The sequence below is a fragment of the Xiphophorus couchianus genome, chromosome 18 (genome assembly GCF_001444195.1).
Source record: "Xiphophorus couchianus chromosome 18, X_couchianus-1.0, whole genome shotgun sequence".
NCBI lineage: Eukaryota > Metazoa > Chordata > Actinopteri > Cyprinodontiformes > Poeciliidae > Xiphophorus > Xiphophorus couchianus.
This window is the reverse complement of record NC_040245.1, coordinates 29,909,039-29,935,444: the sequence shown is the minus strand read 5'-3', so window position 1 is coordinate 29,935,444 and position 26,406 is coordinate 29,909,039. Positions and strand designations below refer to the sequence as shown.

At 38.7% G+C, this 26,406-nt stretch overlaps 2 protein-coding genes across 9 annotated transcripts in view; both read right to left on the bottom strand.

The window, feature by feature from the left end:
* The window catches only part of myo18ab (myosin XVIIIA b), an 83,247-nt gene extending 57,131 nt beyond the window's left edge, over nucleotides 1-26,116 (bottom strand). For 4 of the 8 annotated variants that reach the window (XM_027999698.1, XM_027999704.1, XM_027999705.1 and 1 more), the window contains exons 1-2: nucleotides 25,975-26,116; nucleotides 21,359-22,451 (exon numbers count right to left, since the gene is read on the bottom strand). In XM_027999698.1, the coding sequence (XP_027855499.1) occupies nucleotides 21,359-22,375 (1,017 nt within the window). In that variant the 5' untranslated portion in view covers nucleotides 22,376-22,451; nucleotides 25,975-26,116. The remainder of the gene's footprint in view (nucleotides 1-21,358; nucleotides 22,452-25,974) is intronic. The other 4 variants (XM_027999700.1, XM_027999702.1, XM_027999701.1 and 1 more) reach the window with 1 other exon arrangement.
* LOC114133651 (uncharacterized) lies at nucleotides 6-8,417 on the bottom strand. The gene is made up of 2 exons (XM_027999710.1): nucleotides 8,263-8,417; nucleotides 6-4,099 (listed from the first exon to the last, which is right to left on the bottom strand). The coding sequence occupies exon 2, from the start codon at nucleotides 2,677-2,679 to the stop codon at nucleotides 1,753-1,755; it is 927 nt and encodes a 308-aa protein (XP_027855511.1). The 5' UTR covers nucleotides 2,680-4,099; nucleotides 8,263-8,417; the 3' UTR covers nucleotides 6-1,752.
* Nucleotides 26,117-26,406: the final 290 nt, after the last annotated feature.

Here is a 26,406-nt window from a genome sequence, read left to right as displayed (position 1 = left end):
TGAAGATGTTGGCAGCATTAAGAAGTCAAAGCACAGTTATATATGGGCAACATGTTACACACACACGCACACACACTTTATAGACACCTTGCATGTTATTATTTACATCCAGAATTTCACGCATGCGCACACCGCTGGAGGGCTAAAAGACTATTCTTTTGCATGGCATCCATAGCCATGCTGCCGTGTTATTATTCAGTTAAGTGAATGAAGAACTGGAGATGTAGGAATTATTAATTCAGTGCAATGCGCCACAGCAATGAAAGAAATGAGACAGAAAAGGCGTTGAAGAATAACCCAGAACAACTCATTCTTGTGTTTTATCACTCAACAAACTAGTTGCCATAGCAATTGATAACAACGTCATTCTATGCATCAGGATTCAACACCAAAAAACACAAACATTTTACACACAAAAAAACAGAATATTCAGTCCGTTATAGTATTCTGTTTTTAGGCTTGATGTTTATTTTGCGATTATTAATAAGTGATCTGCGTGATGGCAAATTATTGATGATAGCTTAGCTATCATCACTGTGGTAGATTAGATGCTATTAGCTAATCCAACATGAATGGTAGAGTACCCAATTTAAATCCCTGCTCTATCGATGATCTGTCAAGAGTTGTTCTTTGGAGTTCTCTGACTTGATCAAGAAAAAGCTTAATGAGGACACAACCTCTAATGAACTGTTTACACCTGTTTGTTGGCCTGCACGATATTACACAATCTTTCAATGGTAATATTGGCAAATACTGCGATGACACCATCAGATCTGATACGTACATATCTCTTCACTCCTTTGGCATTTTGGGTAACAGCATTAGTGTTGTGTGTGGGCATCTCCTGCTGTCAGACTCTGTCCAACTGGGTGAATATTACATTAGCATGAAGGATACATGTTCATAAAACTAGGAATACACTGACCAACAATCAATCAAGTTGTTTCAGAACATAGTTGGACACCAAAGCTCATGCTTTTCTATAGCATTATTCACAATGTGAGAAAGCAAAAAAGGAAAGAGTTACCAAAGCAACTTAAAATGACATTAAAGTTGATATGTTGTAGAGATGAAAAGTCAACCCAAGTTCAGGAATGAAGACAGAACAGGTTAGCTATAGTTATTAACTGCACTACTATAGCTCACACCTGGCCTTATTGTAAATGGAAGTAAAGCAAACCTGCTGGCTCTCTGTTTTATACCATGTGTAAACACTGAACCAGTAGATGAAAAAGCCGTTAAAAGCCTGCTCACCATCACACCAATGTACTCACAAACACTTTAACAAAAATGGTAGTGCACAATTAGTCAAATGGTGAACCAAACCAGTCCATGCAACTGATTTAAAGATTGCATGAAATCTTTAAATAAAGTCTGTTATGTCCTTCTGTCAGCTGGGAAATATTCACAGAGCTTGTCAACACACAACAAATCCTTCATACCACAAGTATATACATATAATGCAAAACTAGAGTTCAGATTCAATGTGCTTCCTCTTCAAAATAAGATTCAAATTAAATAGAAGGCTTTATGAAAAGAGCTCTCTTCAAACACTGACGCTACAAAATCCTTCCTTCCTTCAACCTTTCATTATGCACGTTCAAAACTGGTCTCAAACAAAAACACATCAGTTGAGGAGTTAATTCACAAGAAACAAGCTCACACATGCATCACTTCTGATCTGCCAATGTAAATCATACAGACATTAAGCACATCAGCAGTTTCTACTTCTACTAACTGGACCATGCATTTCTAACACCAGGGTCTCATACATACGTAGTAGGTCAGACATGTTGCACAGGACCACTGGAACTCTTCCTGACTTCCTGCAGCTTGTTGAGAGGGATTTGCACTAAGGGCAGAATGCAGTGGAGGCAAGCCTGAGGATTTACAGGCAGGTAGGCTACAAGGAGTGGCTGTAGAGGTGGCAGATGTGACACCAGTATGGGAAGTCAGGGGAGCTGACTTGGGAGGTGCCACAAATCCCTCAACTGAAAGGAGAGAAGAATGTCTAGAAGTAACTTTGGAAGCAGTCTGAGGTAAGCCAATAGGAGCTGATGAAGTCTTTAAATGTGTGAAATACTCTGTATCCTGTAACACCTGGGTGGTTGTACCTTCTGTACACTCCCGATTTGTTTCCATTAGCTCACTTTTCTTCTTCTCTTCATGTGATTTCCCTTTCTCTACTTTTTCTACTTGTTCCTTGCTGGTTTGTGAGCAAAGCCCTTTTCTTTTGTTACCAACCATAAAATGTGTCAGTGCTCGTGGAATATCCACTTTATTTTCTGATTTGATAATGTCATGTTTAAAGGAGAATGCTGGCACTGTCTTTGTCAGGGGAGCTGTTCTTGGTCCTTGAAGTGTTTTGACTGCTTCTGCTCTAAATTTGGCTTCCTGTTTAGTTTTGGCTAAATTTTGGATTAGAATCTTTGCCTCATCACCCTGTAAGGACACAACATTTTTAGTAAGAGGAACCACATTTCCTTCCGTTTTGTGTGCCGTCCTCTGTTCATCTGTAAGGTCCATCTGGCTGGTATTGGTGTCCAAAGGATCAACATTACCATTGTTCTGACCATTCAGAATGCTTTCGCCATTGTTTTCATTGTTTCCATGCCCAGAGCTAGCTGCCTCTGTTGTCTGGACTTGTGAAGGCTTAGATCTGTGTAATTTAAATGTCATCTTCAATGGTGGTTCAGGGCTTTTGAAGCGCTCAGCGACTTTAACAGGCACTGTGGCGATTGGTGGGGAGGAACCTCGGGTAGGAGAAGCAGATTCATTCCAGGAAGCTGTCGAAGGGCTTTTTGCCCTGAATATCGCTCTGCCAGGATCTAGACCAGGGACTGATTGGGCCCGGCTTGCCAGCCTGTCAACTTCCAACTAATTATGGAGAGGAAATACAGAGAGCAAAAGTGTAAATGTTGGGAAGGAACTTCTTTAAGCCAACAGACAAATCATCACTTGGCTGCAAGTATGAATTGATAAAGTGGATAAACACTGACTACTAAAGGTCTTGGCAACAAATTTCATAATCCATTTCGTGGACAATTTATGTGTCACTCGGCATGTCGAGGGGCCGTTTCTTCACCAGCAGAGCTTTGCCAATGTTAACTGATTGAAATGAAGTTTAAAAAAAAAAAACTCAACCTGCAGAGGGAGTTGAACGGAGCAAGGAGGCAGCAGAGCAGGGACGGTGTTTTCATAAGAAATTCAGTAAATTCTAGAAATTTAAATTCTAGCTGGCCTGATGGTGCTGTTTACTTTTACTATTTAACTTAAGCAGTGTTTAAATGTGCTTCATAAATACATTTACCACAATGGTGGCTACAATTATTGAGCTTCAAAATTTAACTTATCAACAAAGTCTAAGTGAAGACGCTGCACTGTATGTGAATGTACGTGTTGCAGGAGGGGAGTAAACAAACATGACCAAAAGAAAAAAGTTCATAATGCAAAAGGTCTAACTTAATGATCTGCTCCGTCTGATCTGAGTGGCTAACATCGAAAGCTCCAATAAAAAATTTAATTGACATGAGACTAAATAACCTTAGACAAAAGTTAGGAAAATTATATTTTCCATGTGAAACTTTTAAAAAGCACTATGCAGTATTTACTTACACTCTTGCCTCCCACCTTGTTCTCTTCTTTGATCTAAAAAGTGTTGATGTAAAGAATGAAACCAGATCAAAACCACCTTCTTATATGAAGCTCGTGGTGACAAACTGGGCCAACCTCAAAACATGCAAAGATGCCACCACAACCATTTATTTTCTGTCTTCACATACAGTGTTCTACCTTAAATATACAACACATACAAGTGATGCAGTCAGAACATTATTAGTGACATAATTCAACATAGTGCAAACTCACAGCAGATTAGGTTAGAAAAGCAAAACCTTTTTAAATAGTTGAGAGCTATGAGCAAAGATGTTAACTACCTAGGTAAAATGCTGTTTTAGCATGCAGTTAAAGTGCATGTTTAATGACATTTCTATGTAAGACTTTCCTTTTGCTCCCAGAAGGAGAAGCGAGATGAAAATGCCATGTTGTTCTGCTGTCATTAGTTGGGACTGACAAGATGGAACAGGAGAAGAAGGAGGAGCTAGAACAGGATGCATGGAAAGAATATATAGAGTTAAATTGCATGTCAGAAAATATAAGTCAAAAACTTATCTTTGGCATGATCTCCTGAACCCTTTTCTACATTTAACACTGTAAACCCAGAAGTTGATAAATATAAACAAAGACAAAGGTATAAGTCATATTGCCAAAAACTAAAGAAATAAAGAACTTGATAAAGTAATTACCGATAATGTTGCAAATATTGAATGGTACAACTTTCCAAACATCTTTGATTATACAGTGACAAAGTAATATTTGTTTATAATTTTCAACAATGAAATGAATGAATCACAATTTTTTCCTTTTCAGTATTTAATGTAGGCCTGTCACGATAGCAAATTTTGCTGAGCGATTAATTGTCTCAAAAAATTATTGCAATAAACGATAATATTGTTTGAAGACCTTTTTTACACTGATTTAATGGAAATGACGTAATCATGCATGTGATTTCCTGCCAAAGATAGATACACATTATTTTCAAAAGAATATTTAACACTGGAACTGATAAACAAAATAAACAAAACAACCAAAAACAAAATGGATTCTCAGTCTCCATTAACAAAAAATGTACTTGATAAAAAGTAAACAACATAAAGCCAAAGTGGAAATAAATACTGCATTCAACCAAAAGAGTGCAGATTATGAAGTCTGTATATTATGTTGCCCTTCAGTAATAATTAGATTTAAATAGAGAAGATGGGCACATCGACTACCTGATGCAATAGTTCACACTACATGATTTTTTGCTCCTATTTTTCCCCTTACAACAATCTTAAAACGTTGGTCTTTCTAAGATTGTGTGGTGTGTTATGGTAGATCGTCGTTGCCGCTCTGATCTAAATCAGGGTTTTCCCCGACTGGCAGCTTAAAGCAGCCTGTTGAATGTGACAGGTAGCCAATCAGAAAGCGAGGATTCTCCTCCGTGTTTTCTGAGGGGAAATTACGGAGGGGAATCCCAAACAGCTGACACGGCGCAACCCGAAGTCCAGCGGACTTTGGAGATGATATGTGGAAACAACATTAATGTTTATTCAACATGCAAAGAATATAGAAATGACAAGAGGAGGAGTTGGAGCGAAATTGCTACCGCAGTTGATAAACCCGGTAACTTTTCAGCTGTTCTTCGTTAACGTGACGTAAACAGGTTCTAATGATTTTCATTCAGTCAGGACTTTACGCTGACACTAGCCACATGCATTGCATGTAGATTGTAGTAAAGCATTGATTAATGTCTGGTTTTAAAATTAGTTAACTGAACTTGCAGCCATTATTTTGTGCCCATTGTTGGACACCACACGGCAGGAACGAACCCGATAGAACCGTTATAGCTAGGATTTCTGTCGGCTAATGTGTGGTCTGTCAGGGTTTCAAAATGGGCCGACAATCGGCTGACAGCTCTAAGATCGTGTTGTCTGCGCTGGGCTTTACACTAAGGAAATGAGGAAGGGAGGGTCAGTGGAGAGCACCGGAGTTGAGCCTTTTTTCATTCGGTGACATCAACAGAAAGAGAAAAAGGCCGGAAGAGACGATAATGCCGATAATTGAAATGACGTCGATAGTTTTAATTTATCGTACGATTAATCGATTTATCGTTTATCACGACAGGCCTAATTTAATGTAATATTTTTATTTATTGATACCTTTCATTGAATTGTTTCTGTATTCTGTATTAATATTTTTATTTACTGACACTTCTTTTTAACAATCATACATTGATTTATTTTCTCCTCTAATATTTCCTTTTTCAATTTCCTCCCCTCCAGTTTGAAAGTGATACTTGTGTAACATTTATTATCATTGGGTCATTATTATCATGTAAACGGAGGGGGCAGGGGGTCGGGGGAAGCAATATCAGCTTCAAGAATCGGCCCCAAATAAACACTCAGCAGCACATACCAGAGATCGGTTAGACTGATCAAAATAATCAGCATTGGCCTTAAAAAAAACTTGTATCAGTTGATCTCTAGTCTACAGTTTCCTCTGAGGTCAGATGGCGCAATGTTAGGAGAAAGTAGCTCAAATTTACAAGCTACATTTCAAAACACTTCAAACTGTAAGCCTCAGTTAGCAGGTGAAGTTCTGTAGTCTGTGACAATATAATCAGGAATGTGCTTAACAAGTAGGTCTTGTTTTGGAAGGTTGTAAGTATACAGCCTCCCCTTTCTGATAAGAACGGGGATGCACAGCTGAGGTATTGTTTTGGACCTAGGAACTTTAGTGGTTTATTATATACACATTTATGGACAATGCTTTATACATTCATATAAAATACTTAGGGCCAAATGTGTACCCCGACATAATAATAATAAGAAGAAGAAAATAAATAATAATAATAATAATAATAATAATAATAATAATAAAATATACAATAATAATAATAATAATAACTTGGACCAACAATGGTCGATGCAACAACAACCACCTCTCTCTGGATGGTGTCGATTATGGATGACTTGATCTTGCAGTGATCTGAAGCCCTGCACCTCAACCCAATATTCTCCTCTGGCTTCAAGTGATGAAGAGAAGTCCAAGTTAGCTAAAGGCTGCAACATATTATACTGAATTGTTTAAAGGAATTTCCTCTCACTCTGAGCTGAAGTTATAAATTATATTGGGAAACCGTTTTCTAAATCCACATTTAACATCTTTGCTCTGAATTCTAAATAGTAAAGATGCTCAAGTTTAAGGCATAAATTACAACTTAAACGACAAAGTGTAAGAAGTGAATAAAAGACAGTTTTGAACTTCTGAATAAATTGAACAAGTGCTTTTCATTTAGATATTTTCAGTCTGAAATGGAAAGTCAATTTACAGGAAGAGAACATCAGGGGTGTTTATGTTCCAAAATGATCCAAACTTATTTAGTAAAAAACAAGCTCATTATTTCACAGTAAAACATCTGTAGAAATTATTTATAAATTAAAAGCTGAAAGTTCATCCCATTAAGCGTTTCTTTAATCAACAAGGTTTTGATTAAGAGTTTTCTGCCTGATCCTTTATAAGGCTTGTTTTCTGAAAATCCGTCCATCCATTATCTGACACGCTTTTATCCTCGTCGGGTCTGAAGGAGGGCTGCTGCCCATTTCCAGTGGTCAATGGGTGAGAGGTGTTTTCTGAAAATATCATATTAATTTAATTTTATATTTAACTGAAGCAAACTTGAAGAGTTTGCAAAGAAAAAAATATGTTTTCACCAGGAGTAGCTCTATTAGCTACAGAATCACAGGGTGTGTTCTTCCTATGTTGAACAGGACATTACTCAACAAAGCCTGTGATTACCTTACATTTGAATTGGTAATTTTTTGCCAAAAAAAATCACCTGAAGTGTGATGAATGGAATGAGTATCTGCTGGTTAGTTTCTCCCACTGGTTGGTCTTCTATCTAAACACCTAGCTCTGATAAAGGCTCTAAATAGTTTCCATTTGGAATAACCTAACGCAGAACTCTGGGACAGCACAGACACAGTGGACTCTGAGCATGAATGAAATGCAAAGTCATTCAAATGCAACACTGCTGCATGGTTTGAAATAGCAGAGGGACATAAATTAAACGACAAATAAAAGCGCTACTTCAGCAACATTTAGGACTCGGCGCCATTTTCCTTTATTAATCACTTGCTGTACCATCTTAATTGGAGTCTGCTATTTCCTTAACGAAACATACTATAAATACAACAAAAAGATCATTTCATAAAGCCGGTGCTTGTAGCCTGGCTCTGCCAGCCACCGTTCTGAAAAATGGTTTTGGCCCAAATAATAAACAGAAGTAAGAAACACCAACCTTCACATATTAACCAGCTCACTTACTCAATGCATTGAACAAAAAGAAATCGGTTACTTTACGTAAGCTTTTAGTGTGCTGGATCAGTGGAGAAACCAGAAAAGGGACATTTCAACATGTGAAGGTGGCCATGGGTGAATTTCCGGAAGATGATAACCCCTCCAACCTCTGGCCCACAGATACCCACTGACACCACCAAGTCAGTGGTACCACCAAGGAACCAATCAGGAAATAGTCATTTCAGGCAAAATTCCCTCAAGCTGGCTCCTTGGAAAACACAATTTTAAAAACTGTACCACTTACGGATATGCATCACAGCTCCAGTATTGTTAGACTAATAAAGACAAAGTTAAATGTTCTACCTGTAGGTGAAGGAATTGTGTCAGAGAGTTCTCAATAGAGAGGTCATACAGAGCAGCAAACTAACTTAACTGGAAAAGAACCAAGTGATAGGCAAGAGGACCAGACCAGAGAGAAAACCAAGGCGAAGGCTTCTGATAGGTCAGCTATTTAAGTCAATGGTCAGACAAGGGATGTGAAGACAGCTGTTATTATATGGAGACTGTTGAGTGGGATAAATATAGAAGCCCCACTGCTCTGACGACCAAAGACCACCACAGTCCAACAACACCCACACATGCCCCTCTGTGTGTGTGTCCATTAAACTGCAGTAAGTGCTATGTACAGCGGACAACATCAACAACACAAGCTGGCTGACAGGGTTTAAAGTACAGATGTTGGGGAGGTATAATCTCCACATCTACCACATTCCAAGGAGAAACAACACCTTAAATCTGCAGTATGTACATTTTATAAAAATGTTCTTTTTTTACATGTATGATAGAATTGTTACTATGTTGTGAAAGTATAATATGAGACAGTTACTCTGAAAAAAATAAAATAAAATTCAAGCTGCTCCTGCTACTATTGCAGCCTTTAGCCAGGCCCCGCTCTCGGTCGAAAACAACCAATCACAGCCAGGAGGAAGGTATGAATGCTGTCAATCATTCTGTCAATCAATCTGCTAATGGCAGAGAAACAATTTACTAAAAACTTAAAACTTTTTATCTGCTGTCATGGGTGGCCATGCCTGAGCATTCATGGCAGGCTCTACTGACGGGGAGAAGCTATAGCGAAGCAGACAGAAAGGGGGAGGGTAGGAGCAGCGTGTACATAACTCTCTCTGCTTCTGCTGTTAGCATTGGGAGCACTGGGAGAAGGCAGAGGACATTATACTGTTATGACATTGTGATAGTTTTAACAAATATGTAAAAACATATCTCATATAAAACCATTACACACTGCAGCTTTAAGGCAGCATTCTCCATTTATGACCACTTCTGCCACAAGATGGCAGCAGAAGGACAGCCAATGAGGCTTCTGTGGTTTTAAGTACTTGCAATCGCCTTAAGTTTTGATCAGCTTCATAGTCATTGCTATGATAATTAAGGGAAGTCACAATCCAACAGAGATAGTGACTAATTAATGGAGCTGGGCTGAAAAACTCCAGTCACTCAGTACTGCAACAGGAAGTAGAGTACAGGAGGGGTGGAGTTAAAAGGAGTAGAATGAAGAGCAAAGCAGCCTTTACCTCAGGCAATGCTAATCCTACTAGAAGTGGGACAATGTCTGAAAATATGAACATTTTCTTACTGAGAAAGTTGTAACAGAAAGTGCATGTTGAGAATCCACACAACTTTGCTTTTGTGGATCCTCACATTATGTTGTGAAGTCTGAATCCAGACAGACTTCTGAATCCAGACTAAATAAAAAGTCTGGATTTAGTGACAGTTTTTATTTATTTTTGGTGGTTTGGTGACTCGACTGCAAGTTCTGCACAATAATTCCAATGCACCTGGATAGAGCATGTGTATAAACAACAAAGATATTCTAGATAATAAACTATTTCCACTCCTAAGGGTAAAACCCAAACACAAAGCAGCAGATGGTGAATGCACAATTTACAGGAGGCTAAATGAAGAGCTTTTCAGTGATTTCAACCTGACCTTAACTTAACTGACCAGTAACTTTTACAAAAAATTATGTTTTTTTACATATTTATTAAAACTTGACAGTATGATATAATACACATAATCTGTGAAAAGATTGAGCTCTTCCACCTCCTCCCTGAGGCTTTATTGCCATCTGAATTAATGCACCACTACTGGTCATAAACTACCAATCACAGCCAGGAAGTGCATCTTAGAGCAGTCAATCAACCTTGTGTATGTGTCCAAATGGCTAACTAGTAGTAATCTGCCTTACTAAAACATGAGAAGCTACAAATGCCTCGTCCCACCATTTATCAGACACGTGTTACCGCCTTTCCTTCTGAGGCAGTTGTAACTCAAAGAGATCCCAAGTTTCCAAACTTGGGATCAGCAAATATTGATCCTAAGGAACTTCACCCCAATTTGCACATGGCTGCATGAATGTGTTGGTTGGTTGGGTCAATATGCACTGTAGTGTAACAGCACTTTGAGTAGTCAATATTAACTGACCCATTTGCAGTTTGGGGGATGGAGTAGTGGACATCTAACCATGCACAAATGTGGACAAATAGCCACAAACATCCAGTTAAAAGACTAGTGACCACCATTTGTTCTTGCTCTCCAACAGGAGAAGGTTCCCTAATCACTGTATAACACAAAATAATGGGGAAGATTTGAGACTGTGCCTTGGTATATAAAGGTGCTTTTCCACTAGACCGTCTCTACCCCGGCCAGACTCATTTTCCATTAACTCATCCGGCTTTGCCTGGCTGTTCTCAGATTTTCATACCTACTTCCAGGGCAGTACTAGCAGAACCCAGCAGTGTAAGGCTCCGAAGCAATTTGATTGACAGCTTACAGCATTCATTTATTAGCTTGATTTACGTCACTGACAACTTCAAACATCAATATAATTTAGTTGTGGACCACAGACATCAGAGTATGTTATCGGCTATCAGAGAGCTGCTCAGTACAGAACACATGCGTTAAGTTTTGCAGCAGAACGACCATAAATTAGCAGTGATGCTAGCAGCTTGACGCTTTGAAGAACGGACACCAATAAAGAAGAGAGGAACGGTGAAGCTGTGGTCAGCTTTCTGATGGAGCTGCAGTTTTGCGACAAAAGTGTGAAACACTGAAACTATGTTAGGTTGTGATGTGAATTTTATTTAGCCTTTGGATTAAAAAAAAAAGTTCATATATTTATTGGTTTATATATTTTGACTGCATTGCCTAAATCCAAAAGGTTGCACATTTAAAAATATTAATTACCAGAATGTATCTATATATATTTGTATAGTGAAATAATCAGATGATCTGAGTGTTTATCATTATGTTTGGGCCAGCAATGAATTTCTATAACACAAAATGAAATATCTGAATTGCAGTCTATCAGAACCTCCAGGTTCTCCATTGGTGAGTGTTAATGCCAACATCAGCAGAGAGTTGACCACAGTTGCTGCATGCTCACGTCCTGCCCACAATAGTGAGGAACAGAGCATATAATGGAGAAGCTCACTACCTGCAGTAGAACTGAGCAGCACATTAACCAGTTAGAGTGTGACCTGACAGTGGAATACCGCCTTAAGAGGCTATGAAGGTAGCGAAAACCATTTAAGAAGGAATTAGGATTAAGAGCCTATTGAGGTTGGGTTAACCCTCTTGTATCATAAATAAAGTATCAGATGCCCAAGATCCTCTTAATGTAATAGCATAAGCTTCACACCACTTAGAATGGTCAGTCTCAGAGACTGTTTCTCCCAAATGCAGCTAATCAAAGAGACCTGACAACAGGGACCAACTAGATTGGGAGTTTTGACAGTGTGCATGTCTGTGTATCAACTTATCACCAAGGAGGATAGTTATCAGCAATGTCTAAGAATATTTCTGCTGTACTTATGTCCCAAAAGTGTCACAGGACATATTAGGGAATTTATATATTCCCTAATATGAAATGTATAAATCTACAATAAGAAAGGTTTTTATAAGTGGACCTTACACCAAATTCACAAGCAATGTCTCAAACCCTGTGTGGCATTGCTTGGGGGTCTGAGACATTAGGTAGGATGCTAAACTTCAAGTCAATGGGATGAATTGACTTGATTCCATTGACTTCAAGTCAAATTATGGATATCCATAGTTTATCCATAGTTTTTATGGACAAACTATAGATATAGTTTGTCCATAAAAGAATGTCCTTGTCTTGGAAAGAGACGGATTTAAACCCAGAAAGACTGACAGTTCTATGGTCTATAAGAAGAATAGAGGACAGACATGAAGAGCACTGTAGTTTGTGGTGCAGAAAAACCGTCTATTTACACTGTGGTGGAGGTTTCTGTACAGAGAAAGGAGAATGTTGCCGCATCGTCACTTTTGGCACTAAAGTAACCCATGAAGTTAGGATTGTAAAAGGATTGTCCTGTAAAAGCAGGACAGACCATTTAATATAAACCTTTAGAGAGGAAAAAATTATTCCTCAACTTTTACAATTTCAATTTAACAGAGAAGTCTTTGCACTTGTCAGAACCAGAACTTTGCAAGTAAAATTCCTGTGGGTTCCCATCCATTCCTCTGTCCGTCCCTGACAGGCTTACATGAGTAACAGGTGAAGGAGGGGAACTCAGACATCTCTCCAGCTTTATGTTGGGCATCCCAGAGCAAAAAGGATATTTTACCATTCCAACACATTCAGGGTCTGCCACAACAAGTCTTCCCAATTGGACAACACGCTGTTCAGATGACAGAAAAACTTGAATGTATATACAGTGAACCCTCGCTATATCGCGGTTCACCTTTCGCGGTCTCGCTGCTTCACGGATTTGCATCGTGCGTTGCTTTCTGCATTCTGATTGGCTAAACAGTCTCTCCGCTTCTTCTCTACCTGTGTGTCAATAACGCTGTGGTATAATATGTACACGTACATAAAACAGCTTGCCAAATTTAACATAATCGATGGTGGCATGTCGGTTTATAAGAATCTTCTTGCCCAGTAGAAAAAAGAGCGACAACAACTACCAATAACTATGTTCTTCTCTCGAAAAAACACACCTGCATCGTGGGCTTTAAAAGAAAAAAAAAACCCGCTACAGAGCAGAGTCAGGATGCAGCGGCTCAGTCAAAAAAGCAGTGAAATACACGTGAGTCACTATTTGTCCTACTGTACTTTGTTTTGTTTTTTTTCATAATCATTTTTCATTTTCTGCTGTTCTAATCCAATGACTCGGGTCGTGGTGGGGTGGCGCTGATCTCCGCAATTCGGGCACGGGAATCCGCCTTCAGTTCGTATTGATGATTAAAATTATTATTTTACAGTACAATACTTCTTTGTAAAAAAAAAAAAAAAAAAGTTTATACAGTACTTTTATTTGTTAAACAAATGTTTGGGCCTGTAAAAAGGTTTTGTTCTTTGGTTTCAATGTATTATGGAGTATTTTATTGTATAATAATTGTGAAAAAAATAAAGGTTATTACTTTGCAGATTTCGCATATCACGGGTTCTTTTTGGAAAGTAACTTTTTGGAAAAAGTTTTTCTTTTTGGAAAGAAAAACTTGGGTTCACTGTATATATATGTATATATATATTAAACTGAGACCTGAGTCCGGATTTCGTACAAACAACCAAAGCTAGTATTACAATAAAAAGTCCTTGGATCCTTTCCAAGCCCAGCCCAGCCACCTAGACCCAAAATCCAAAGTAGCGATATCATAAAGTCAACAGATCTGCTGTTTACAACTTACAAACATGTAATCCTTTTGTGAGTTTTGACTGAATTGTTATAACTACGAGGCTAACGTTAGTCCTAACTCAGTTTTAATCAATATAAAAGTCCCTTATATTGATAAAAGGCCTAAAAAGTCCGGCGAATCTTAAAGATAGACATTAGTTCTGGAGACAGACGTATACTGCATAGAAAACAAAATAATCCATTTAGTAAACCACATTCCCACACATTAAGCTGTTTCCCCTCCTCCATTTCCTGCATCCACAGAACTTCATTACACTTCCCTCAGAAGAAAATGTCAGATGGATGGGGTCAGGAAGTGGCCTATTTGTTCCAGAGCAGATTCCACAAATACCAGAAAGCAATGCAAAAGGAGGGGACTGCTCTCCAGCAGCTTCCTTTAAAGCTGTTAAGTCAAGTAAACAATGGCCTCTTACTTTTGATATCTCTTCTAACTTTATTCCTGCTGCAAGTTTCACATAATTAAGAAGCAAAAGCCCCTCCTCTGCAAGACCCTAATCAGGCTCATCTTTCGTGTAACAGAGGGAGTGACAGCATGTTAAACTCCAAGCAGGAAAGGAAGACACTAGTTTTCATTCATGACAAATGTAACTTGTGGAATTTGACTTTAATTTAAAAACTGCTTCAATACAAATTTCAATCAATAGCTAAATAAAATATGTAGGGACCCACACACCCTGTACGTACATGAACATCAGGATAGGCTGACAGTGGTACTATGGTACAACGCAGGACTATGGCATGTTTAACAGTCAAAAGGGTAGGGAAATGTGCTTTACATGCATTATTATAGGAGTAATATAATAAAACATACTTCTGCTGAAAATAAAGCAGAATTAATGATTGCTTCTCCTCAGTTACTCTCTTATTTTACCATCCGCAACAGTACTGTCTCTACTGTGGATAATTCCTTTCCAGTTTCAAAGAACCTCTCTTCCTCAGGAAGTTTGAAACCTGGCTAACTGAACTTGTAAGTAGTCTATATGTGGAAAGACTGAGATATGAGTTTTCTAGGATATGAAATCCAGTGATGGAACATGTGAATGAGCAACGATGCTCCCTTTACTCAACCACCTTACTTAAGTGTCTTCCAGATAAGATGGACTGCAAAGAACACAGTTGTGAACTTTTCCCCGGCCTTTAATTTATGTATTCATTAGTTGTTTTATTATCATTTTATAATTTATTTGCTTGTGTAATATTGGGAATTTTTTTGTTTGAATTTGTCAAGTTGTCTCAGTCTCAGGTGCTTATTGTCTTTTGATATAGATTTACTTAAAAATCTTCATAAATCAAGTGTTAAAAAAAAGAAGTTTGTTTTGTTTGTACAAGTCCACAATACTGGGAGACTTACTGTCAAGTCTTAAGAACTCAATAAAGGAAATATTTTCAGTTCAAAGTAGCTAAAAACAAAATGTAAAATGTTATATTAAAAAAAGCACAGATTTGTGGTAATATGTTGACTACTTTGTAATCTACGCCTCAATTCAGATACCTAAACATTTAAGCACACAAGAACTGATTCATTTCAACTTAAATCCATGAGAAAAAGAAAGGTAAAAAAAATTGTTTTAATCAACTTAATGTCTCTAATAAACTCTGTGGCCAGGAAAAAGCTTTAGTGTAGCCCAGCTTGAGCTAATAATAAGCCTCTGATTGTCTTATTGTTCAGTCAGGTTTAATGCTTTGTTAGGAATATCCTGCGCAAACACGTCGCAGCTGAGAAGAATAGCAGGATCCTGTCTGTGGGCTATATTCATGTCTGTGTGGACAGACATCATCCTGCTGGAAGTTTACAGTCATCCGGCAAAAGGTTGGTGTGTCAAAAACAGTTCCAATTCATTTCATTACAGAAAAATAATACTTTGATGTCACTGCAAAAGTTGTCACTAACAAGCTGTCAGGTCAATATTAGATTTTTAAAAAAAAATTTTTTTCACTTTTTTTTCATAGAAAAAAAACGTTTTCTTATATAAGGTGTTTTTATACACCTTTTCAAAACTGAATCATTATTGTTAGCTTCTCTTTATTTAAAATCTGTATTCTAATGCCATTTATTATAAAAAGGAATTTATTGCTTTTTACACATGCGGGGCAAAAAACTAAGTAAAACCTGCTTTATCCAAATGTTTTGTGTTCCAGGACTCTGAGATTGTATCCTGTTTGACTGAATCAGTCTTGTCATTCTGGAGTGATTTTGTCTCAAGTTTAGTTGCAACTTATAATTCCTCACACAATGAACAGAAAAAGAATATCTGGGAACAAAAAGATATGAAAATTTGATCAAGTTGCTAACTAAAGAATGTAAGAAAAATGGTTGTGGCACTGCTCTCATTTGATCACAATGAACAACAAAGTAGTCCTCAGTGTGCTGTGTGGAAATCATTAGAGCTGAGCCTTATATGACACAAAGCGAGTCTTGTCTTCAGTCACAGTGGAATATTTCCATAGAACAAACACTGGGAACAATACTTGCTCGGTGTATCAATGCACCAAGAGCACAATATGGATTACACAGTCATCCTGGACAGAACAGGGGCCTAGAGTGCTTTAGCATATGCTGATACAGTCAGAATAATTTTAAATAATCAATCTTCTTCTTGAAATCATGACAAAAAATAAACATCATCCTCCTGGAAAATATTTATCTACTCAAAAGCATTTAAGTTAATCTACATTAAGGGTTCTTTGTTCTCAGTGTGACATCCATGATTGGATCAAGTCCAACCCATTTGAACAGACAGGATGAACACGGGAGAAATACCCATACAGGTGAGAAGACAATCACGGCTCTACTAAGCTTCAGCTTTCCATTCCAGAGTTAGCGCTGCTTATTGTGGCAGCATATTTCAGTAGCTCTGCTACATTAGTTCTGATTAGGTTTTTTTTGTAAACATTTGTTCATAATTTATTTTGTTGCACCATTTCATGTTTGGATGGTGTTTCCCTCTGGTTTGGATGCTGTGCAGCTGGAAGGATTTATACTGTTACTATTTTTGTTCTTATTGTTATATCATTCTTATTACATTTTGATTTATTGAGCAAGACATGCTGAATGTAGAAGGAATAATTATTCTTCCCAGATAAAACAGATGTTCACTATGGATCATTTTTAGGCAAGTCTGTTTTAGGTACTACGCTGTTCCTGACTAAATGATATAAGTCTAAATGATATGATAAGAGTGTGTGAGGTGGGATAGGTTATTAATTCATTAATAACCTATCCCACCTCACACACTCTTGACCCCAGCATTGCTATTTACAGTATACTGACTCTGCTGCTCAACAGATGAGCTTGTTGCTTTGTGATCGTTAGCTGATCCAAGGGGCTACACTTAGGGAAGGAAGGGACATTTTGGGACAATGTCTTGGTAAATAAACAACTTTAAGAGTTAACTCAGGTAATCTGCTCATGGACCAACTGGTAAAGCTGCAGTACGTAACTTTTAGTATTTAAAAAAAGTATTTTACATATTTGTTAAAACCGTCACTACGTTGTGACAGTGTGAGACACAAACTACTCCACTTAAACATGTCGACTGCTTTGAGGATGAAATGAGGTGGAAAGAAAAAGTAGTTAAAGATAACAAATATGTGATAGAAGGAAATGTAGAAGCACTGGTAGGCAGAAAAACAAGCTTTTCATAAAATAAACTTAATACAGGAGAAAAAGTGAACACAGTAGGGCAAACAGTCAGGTTTGACAAGCTCGTTAAAGAGTACTCGCTAGTCATCAAAGGTCTTGGAGAGATTAAAGGTTACAACCACAAGGTTATAGTCAATAAAAAGCTCCAGTCTGTAGCACAGGGTTTAAGGAGGCTGGCTTATCCCATGTTAGAAGCTGTAAATCAGGAGCTTGCTAAGACGCTTGAACCAAGTATAATAGAAGAAGTGAATAAAAGATCAGAATAGGATTTTAACATCTAAGAAAGACGCAAACGAAGTTAGGCCATGCGGAGACCTTAGGGAAGTGAATAGAGCAATGATCAGAGAAAGACACCCAGTACCAACAGTATAGCATCTTACTGGCAGTGCAGGGAGCAGAAGCGTTTTGCTACAAGAGACACAGAAGGGATTTTGACAGAGCAATTTATCCACAGAATTAAGATCCCTGACGACATTCATCACACAAAGAGGGTGTTGCCACTTCAAAAAGTCTTTCAGAGGTTTCCAAACAGAGGTTTAACCCTTAACAGAGACAAGCCCATCTTTGGATTGCAACAGATTGAGACACTCGGACATGTAATCACAGACACAGGAATTAAACCAGACCAGTGAGAGGACAAAGCCATCTACAATGGGCCAGACCTGAAATTCGTACAAAACTATGCAAACTTATCAGAATCATTGACAGCCATGCTTGTCCCTTCCTTGTTTGTGGACGAGTGAAACAGAATTATCATTTCAAGTAATTAAACAAGCACTGGTGAGTGAGCCATGCCTGGCCTACTTTAAACTGGATGTATCAACTGTTGTCATTAGTGATGCTGGTCCAGCAGGATTAGGAGCAGCTTTGCTACAGACCCAATCAGATGGACAGAAGAAACCAGTTGCTCATGCAAGCCATTCATTGACCCCAACATAACATCAATGTGGTCAGAACATGAGGCTTTAGGATGCATATGGGCTGTGGAACATTTTAGGATGGATTTGTGGGAGGGCAAGCTTACTCTGCAAACTGACCATAAACTCTTCAAATACATGTTCAACAAAGTGAAGGTTACACTGTCACCACCATGAATACAGAGACTTGGTTTGAGACTTCAACCTTATGATTATAAGATAGAACACATAGTTGTAAAGTCCAATGTAGCAGATTCACTTTCACAACTTTCTTTACCAGAGACAGAGAACAATGAGTAAGTGGAAATAAGTGGACAGAGTGCTGGCAGTGACAATGCATGAAGTACAAGCCATGAACCTTAAGGACATGAAACAGTAAATGACAGAGAACAACACAAAGAAACAACTGAAGACATCAGGGGCGACAGGAAAATGGCCAAAACTAGTTCCATCAGAGCCACACCCTTATAACAGATGTACTGGAGAGTTTAAAACATATGATGAACCAGTGGTGAGAGGACACAGGATATTGCTACCAAGAGCAATGGTGAAGCGAACATTGAACATCAGAGTATCACCGTATTAAGCAACGGGAAAATTGAGGTTTCACAGATACTTCAGAACATCCAAGTGCACGTTCCTCCAGGTAGAAATGGCAGGAGGTACTTCCAAAAATACTGATGGCTTACCTTCCAACACCACACAGTGTCAGGAGTCATACTCATGTTTGAACAAGATATCTGCACAGTGTCCAAACATAGAGAAGGAATATGGACTTCCAAATGGTAAGAATAAAACAAGACCATCACAATGAATACAAAACCAAAATGAAGGAGTATGCGGACCAGACCAATCGAGCAAAAGATCATAACTTTAAGGCTGGTGATGTAGTTTGCATTGCTAGTATGGAGAATGGAAAGCTGAGTACCACATTCAAAGATATTTGCTATGTGATATTGAGAAACACTGCCGATAATGCCTTTGAACTGATCAACGCAGAAGATGGATCAAAGTGATCACAAATGTCAAACATATTCGCCACACCCCTGTGGTAACTGACTTTGATGCTTTGGAGAATCCATTGGAACACAACGACTACTGAAACCACTTCATCGTCTGAGACCCTACCAGAACCTAACCCAACTGTATCTGAGGTCACCACTGCCAGGAAGGGCCGTGTCATCAGAAACCCCATCAGATACAGAGAGATTTGAAAATAAATAAACTAAAAGAGAGAAAAGAAATTTTACTCTTGGGTAGATGTGTAAAATAAAAATTGTTTAGATTTTTTTTTATTTGAAAAAACAAAACGGCAGCACTGTGATTTAAGTTAGAAGGAAGCTTTAGTTCTAAACAAAGAGAAAAATGTAGTGTAGTAATGTTGCTGTGTTATCGCAAGATTGTTAACATGATTGTGAGATTATTATTATTGGCACATGAGTTAAAACATAAGCATAAAATGAACTAAAGGACTGTTTATTTACACAGCAAACAGATGTAGTACACAAATTTTCTGCAACAGTGAATTCAAGGTTATCATCTCTAATCCATAATTATCTAAATTACAAGAAAACAAGGCTTTACATATTGCAATGTGTGTCATCAATAAATAAGTTTCTCTTACTGAAATGAGAAAGAAATTATATTCTAATCAGATTTTTTTAGATGTACCAACCCTGTTCTAAGAGAAATGGGGAAAATATTCCTTTTGCATTACCTTGCTAAAGTATTGCAAGTAAGTATCCCTTGACCCTGTGAAAATAACTCAAAAATAGTCATGTAGTCATGAATGTAGTTTTTCTTTCTTTACTTCTTAAGGAAAGTTTCTGTTTGTCTCAGACGGAATGGAAAGAGATGGAAAGCCCGTGTTTAACTTGTTTGCTTTTGAATTTTACACATAGGTATGTGGTGCATTTGTATCCTAAAAAAGATACAAAACTTCAGATATCTCACTAATGAGATATTAACATACATGGAAAAAACTTACATTGTAGCAGAAAGATTTTCAGTAGATACCTCTCGATACCACATGAACTGACCAGTATATTATTGTGAGAGAAAAGAAATCCCAGGGAGATGCTTCCTAGGGGGCTCTGTACTGTTCAGCACACATACACTTATTCAAACAGCCCAGGAAGCTAGCAACTCACACTTTTAACATTGATTAACCTTTCATTCATACATAGAACTACTTAAAGCTCAAAGTGTGTCAGCACCACAACAAAACAAGTATTTTGTGCATCTACACATTTTCTTTGAACAGAGCCATTTTTACATGACTAAAGAGCAGAATTTCTAAACATAAAGAATAAAGAAGAGCTAATGTTTAGGGTAGTTATTAATAGAGGTACACCGATTGCAATTTTCTGGTCAATTGCCAATTGCCAGTTTTTAAAAAGCCTGAAATGCCAATTCAGATTTTGACCAATAGTGATTTTTTTTTTGTCTGAAATGTTGCAAAATATAGAAAGAATGTTGCCGAGTTGGCGTGAGTGACTCAGTTGTTGATTTTTAGACCTTTGCCGAGGTAGATAATATCAGTGGATAAGATTGCTTTCACATATAAGCATGAGCCGATCTCCTAAAGTTAAGGAAATTGGAGCCTATTTATCAGCTGGCTGATTTATCGGTGCACCGCTAAAGAATGCTCTAATGGGTCTGCAGCTCTTTAGACCCACTGTTGTGGCTCTCAAAGCTGTGGTCAAAACTTATTAAAATTTAGCAAAATTTTATAACATGTAAAGATCAGAAATAAAAGCTAGTCTTAGCAGTTTTTTGCATTAACAGTGTTAGGAATACTTTTAGATTAATTATTTTTTTCTCTCCAATGAACAACCCAAACGCTTGTTTTTTTAAAGCAAGGTAACTAACATACTTAAATAGTACCTGTATTTTTAAACAGAAATATTAATTATATTAATAATTTAATATCATCTTGCTATTCACTGAAAGCTAAATCTATCCCTTCCCTCAGCAGAAGTTCTGAGCAAGAGAACAGAACTACAGTGTATGCACTGTAGTTCATACACTGTATCACCTGTACCTAACAGGTGATGCATGATGTCTCAACAACATTGTCTAATGCTTCATAATATAATATCATATTGTAACTACTCTTAAGTTAAGTTTCTCTCTTAATGGAGTAGAAGAAAGCTGCTTACGTGTCGAGCCTCTCTGCACAGCCCCTCGATGTTCCTCAGCCAGCAGCGGCTCAGCTCGCTCAGCTCCAGGATGGGCTGGACCTTCAGCCTCACTGCGTCTCCTGACTGACGGATCATCTCAACTATCTCGTCACGGCTCTTGTTCTCCACATTCCGTCCGTTTATCTCCACCAGCCTGTCGCCAGGCACAAGTCCGAGAGCCAAGTCCTTAGTGCCAGCACCAGGCTCGGCGAAGTGGACCACGCGTCTGTAGACCCCTCCATCAGGGCTGCGATCTAGCATAGTGGTACGGCGCAAAGAGAACCCAAAGTCACCAGTGTTGCGCCTCTGCAGCTCCAGCTCCCGCGTTTCAGGGGCACTTGGTGCAACCACAGTAGGCAGCTGCAAAGGTGCAGGAAAAATCTTATCAACCAGTTCAGGAATGAAAACTTTTTTGGTGTCTGCCGCCTCTGGTTGAACTCTTTGGCTGTGCTTGCGAAGCATGTTGAACACTTTGCTCTCGACCTGCGGTGATGGAGCAGCAGAGTTCTGTCCAGAAGGCGTGGAGCCCTCTGACGGGCTCTCCTCCTTGCTCCTCTGGGAGAAGGAGAAACGCTTCATCATCTGCCCCATCTGTGAGGAGTTCTGCTTGGCGAGAGAACCAAAGTGAGCCACGCGGTCCCGTACCGAGCTGCGATGTCCATCCTGACCTCCTCCCTCTCCTTTCAAGTCATCAGTGGAGCTTGCCACACTGATCTGATCGTCCAAGACCATGCTGCTCCGGTTGCTGAACTCATCCGATTCAATGTCGGTGAGAGACAGCTCATTGGTGCTGGCCACTTTGATAGGAATGGGGTTGGAGATCTCCACTTTGTGCTTGGATTCCCGCTTAGCCTCCCTCTTAAGATTGAAAAAACCCCGCCTCATGCTCATCTCCTCCAGGCTGCGCAGCTCTGCCGCGGACATTCTCTCCTTCTTCTCTTTCTTGTCTTTCTTGCTCCCTTCCTTCTCCTTGTCTTTCTTTATCAAACTAAACATGGTAACTGTCTAAATCTCCCTACACAGGTTGAGTCATGAGTCAGAAGTCTTGTTTCCAAAAGAAAAAGAAAATCCCCTGGAAAGGGAGACAGGAGAAAACTGTTAGAAACTACTATAAAACAACACTGACAACAAATGAATTCATTCACTCATTAAATATTGAGCATACTTTATTGTTTTTAAATATGTGTAGAAATCAGGGATGTAATGGTACTAAAAATAAAACCACAATTCGCTACATAGCTGGGATTTAATGTCACATTTTGGCAAGTTTCAATCTAGAGAAACACAAATATAGAAATATGGTTTTTACTTTAATCAAAATGTTCACATTTTTTTTCTTTTTTAAGTGGGTTTTTTTTTGGCACTAGTGGGCTTTATTTGAAAGTGCTAAGACAGGAAAGCAGGTAAAAAGAGAGAGGGAAGGCATGCGGTAAAGGTCACCAGGTCGGGAATCGAACCTGCGACGAGGACTAAGACCTTCTCATGTGGGTTGTGTTTAACCCCTGTGGCAGCACAGCACCCTGAAATGTTCACATTTTCTGAAAACAGTTTGATTTCATAGCCTTTCACAAAGTCAGTATAGAACTAAAGGTTCTGGTTTTGTCATGTAATCAAGTCCTTTTACAGATGAAAGAGATTGGTGTAGTTGCTTAGGATTGCTTAAGTAAATCTGGGATGACATTGATAATAACAAATATTTAAATCATTTTGGAGATGTTTTGATTAAACAACTGAGTGTCAAATGGACTTGAATGCACCGTGGAGATGCAGCTGGTAGGAAACGGTCAGATGGATTTTTTTGGTTTTTATGCTACAGGCAGCTAGATTTGCACTTTATCTTATTTTACATGACAGACATGCGATGCTTAAATTTTGCTTGATGTCCTTCCATGTGAGTAGTTAAATTCAATGTGTGTGTTGATCTCAATAACTACCTCCAGTTGCAAAATCCTCAAGTCAGACGTAGTCTGTAGAATTTTGTCATTTTCCTCTATGTCAACTAGAGACACCTTGGCACCGTGTTCAGCATGGAAATAGAAAAATAGAGAAAAACTAAAGTAGAAAGTAAAACTCCCACAGCCCTTAAATCGGAAGTAATCCACTTATGAGGGTAGACAATGATAGACTAACTATAAAAGTTAGTTAGGGTGGACTAACTATAAAAACTGAGAATACTAAATAGCTTTAACATTCAAAAACTATCAAATGAGGATGTGAGAGAACAGGATATGCTGTTCCTCTTTCAGCCGACAAGGCAACAACACCACAAGCTCTTGAACCAAAGTGATGCCATAAAGCTGAGGTTTGCTCCACCTTTCTTACTGCAGCATCACCTCAGCTAAATGAGAAACATTTACGTTCCCAAACAACAGAAGTTAATGATGGTGATCGAGTCCTTCCTGCTTTGCTTTGGTGGAGCTTTTCAAGGTTCTGTGGTGAATAGCAGGATTCTGCACTTTGATTCCAGCCATAAAAGTTCTGCATGTGCACAGATTATATAAAAGGCTGTTTGTTCGGTACAGCTGCCTGGTGACTCAAATCATTCCAGAATAGCACCGCTCACCGTATTGGCATGTCAGAGAAGCTCTGCCATCTTAGTTCTGAATTGTTCTTTTCAACTGAATCAGGACTATTTTGCACTGCTGAATCCAAAAATGACATCCATTTTTCGCAATCTGGTCAGGTTTTTATTCTAATTTGATTTAGAGAAATCCGATCTTCTGACTAAATTTATTAAATTTTTTGTGACATTATCATTTCATTTCTGTTAATATTTCTCATCCAAAAGAAGTTATAGGAGGAAAAGAAAATGTTTTCTACCAAAGTGTATTAATTAATGTTACAAACTTGGATTTCTGTAAATTGAATAATAAACACTGATAAGGGTAAGTAAATGTGAATTGAACACCATGTCTCCATCTCTTTCCTGTCCTGATGGAATCTCTCCTCCTGCTCATCACTCATTGATCTCAGATTCTCAGGAAACCGATCCAGATGTGAGAACAAGTCCTGCATTTTGATGCTCATGTTGCTCTATAGTTCAGAAAGTTGATCTAATTGAGCAAAACCAATGTGATTTTTGGATTCAGTTCATCAACATGACCCTAAAACTGTTGAAAACCCTGGACAACTTTTTGGCTGTTGACCAGTGTTACTGAAGTTGAGCCTTTTTTATTATCTCTCAGGTGTTCCTGGTGTTAAAGGAAGCACAGAAGTGGGTAGGAAGCTACTGGAAACATTCACTTTCTACAGCTATAAATATGTAAAGTTACTGTGTGATAATAGACAAAGGTTTTCAGCTTCAACTGTGGCTCCCAAAGGTTTCTCTTTGCTTGTTGTTCCCCATGTTTCTAATGCTGTAACCCAGTTGGGACTTAATGTCTGACTCAGGTTGCTGCATCTGCTTGTCTGTCTAATTGTAGAGTGACTTTGACTCTGCTGAGATGACTGTTTTCATTAAAGCACATCAGTGTGTAATAGTAGTGTATATTCTTGGGAGACCCAGTTATGAGTAAACTGAATCACAGGAGAGCTTGAGGAAAATCTTCACCCAGCTTTTAGAAAATAATTCAGACAGTAGAAGCTTCTAGCTCCATCTCCAGGGTTGTTATAGTAATTAATTGTTTGCACTTTGTCTTGTCACTCAAGGATTATCAGGACAAAAAAAGTATTTCTAATTTTATTTTTAGCTGCTCATTAACAGGCTGAAATGATCAACTGTTTGAACAGATCCACGGCAGCTGATTTTACTGAACTGGAGGATAGAATTCTCCTCAAGCCCAAAAGTCTTGAGCAACACTAAGTTGATCTTTGACTTGTTCAGATGTTCTCATTGTGATTTTCCTGATTTTCCACTTTAAGTCCTTATTTAAGGCACTTTTAGGTCTGATGGATCGACCTCGGAGTTCTCCGCTTAATGAGGAAGGAAGTTCTCTTGTAGCAGATCCATAAAAACAATAGTGAACAAGTTAAGGAGCCTGGAGAAATGCTATATTGATCTGGCACAACCAATTCCAATGAGTGACAAATAGCACTTCTCGCTCAAAGATGTTTCTGACCAGGCCTTTTCCAGTCATCTCAGGGAGAAGTGTTGACACTGACAGAGAGCAGCTGGAACATTACCGTCATGTTTCAATGTCGGGCCGACTGGGGGACGTTTCAACCACCCTCCTATGTGACTAAATATGTTCAGAAGGTGAGGATAAAACCTGGACTAGAGGGGACAAAAGCATGACAGGGCTAAAATAGGTGGAGCTACATTAGCAAGCTAAGCTGCTGTTTGGTTTGCTTGTCTCGGTTTTCTAACAACACATAGGACTGTTATTCCACTCGGTACGAGAAACACTACTGGCGTACATCCATGCAGGGGTTTCAGGCTTTGTTTTACTTTAGGCAGTCTAGCTAGCTAACTAGCATAATTGGCTCAGGACACAGCATTAGTAGTTTACCCTCATTTTTCACAAGGCGACACTGGAACAAAACACCGGGATAGTGTGAAAACGTTTCACTCTAGAGCGGCCTCAGCACGGCTTCTTTCACACTATCTGGGTCCCCTCACTTCTAGCACATAAAGAGCAATAGCAAGAAATACTCACTGTGCTCCAAACAGGGCTGGTGCCTTGCCTATGGGCGCAGTTCGGTTCGTTTGGAACACAAACCACAGAATGTAAGAACTGCCAGCTCCCTGTCCGCCTCTCATGCAAGCGAGACAGATTGGAGGAGGTCAACCTGCGCCATCTGTTGGGCATTCAGTGGAATTACACAAAGCACATCTGCGTGTCAGAGACTGGAATGTAGAGTTCTTCCCAGATTAGCCCCGGCCGAACGGCTCTTCGTTTTTTCCTTTAAGGCACTTTACTAAGCAGCGTTTAGATGCGTTGGTTTTGAGAATCACAACCAAAGTTTTAGGATTTTAATCCTAAAACATTTCAAATATCCCATTAAAAGTCAGCTTTAGAAACAGAATCGTCTGGTTATTTTTATTCAACGGTCATAAACAGAACCCGGTTCCTTCAGAAATCATTTCA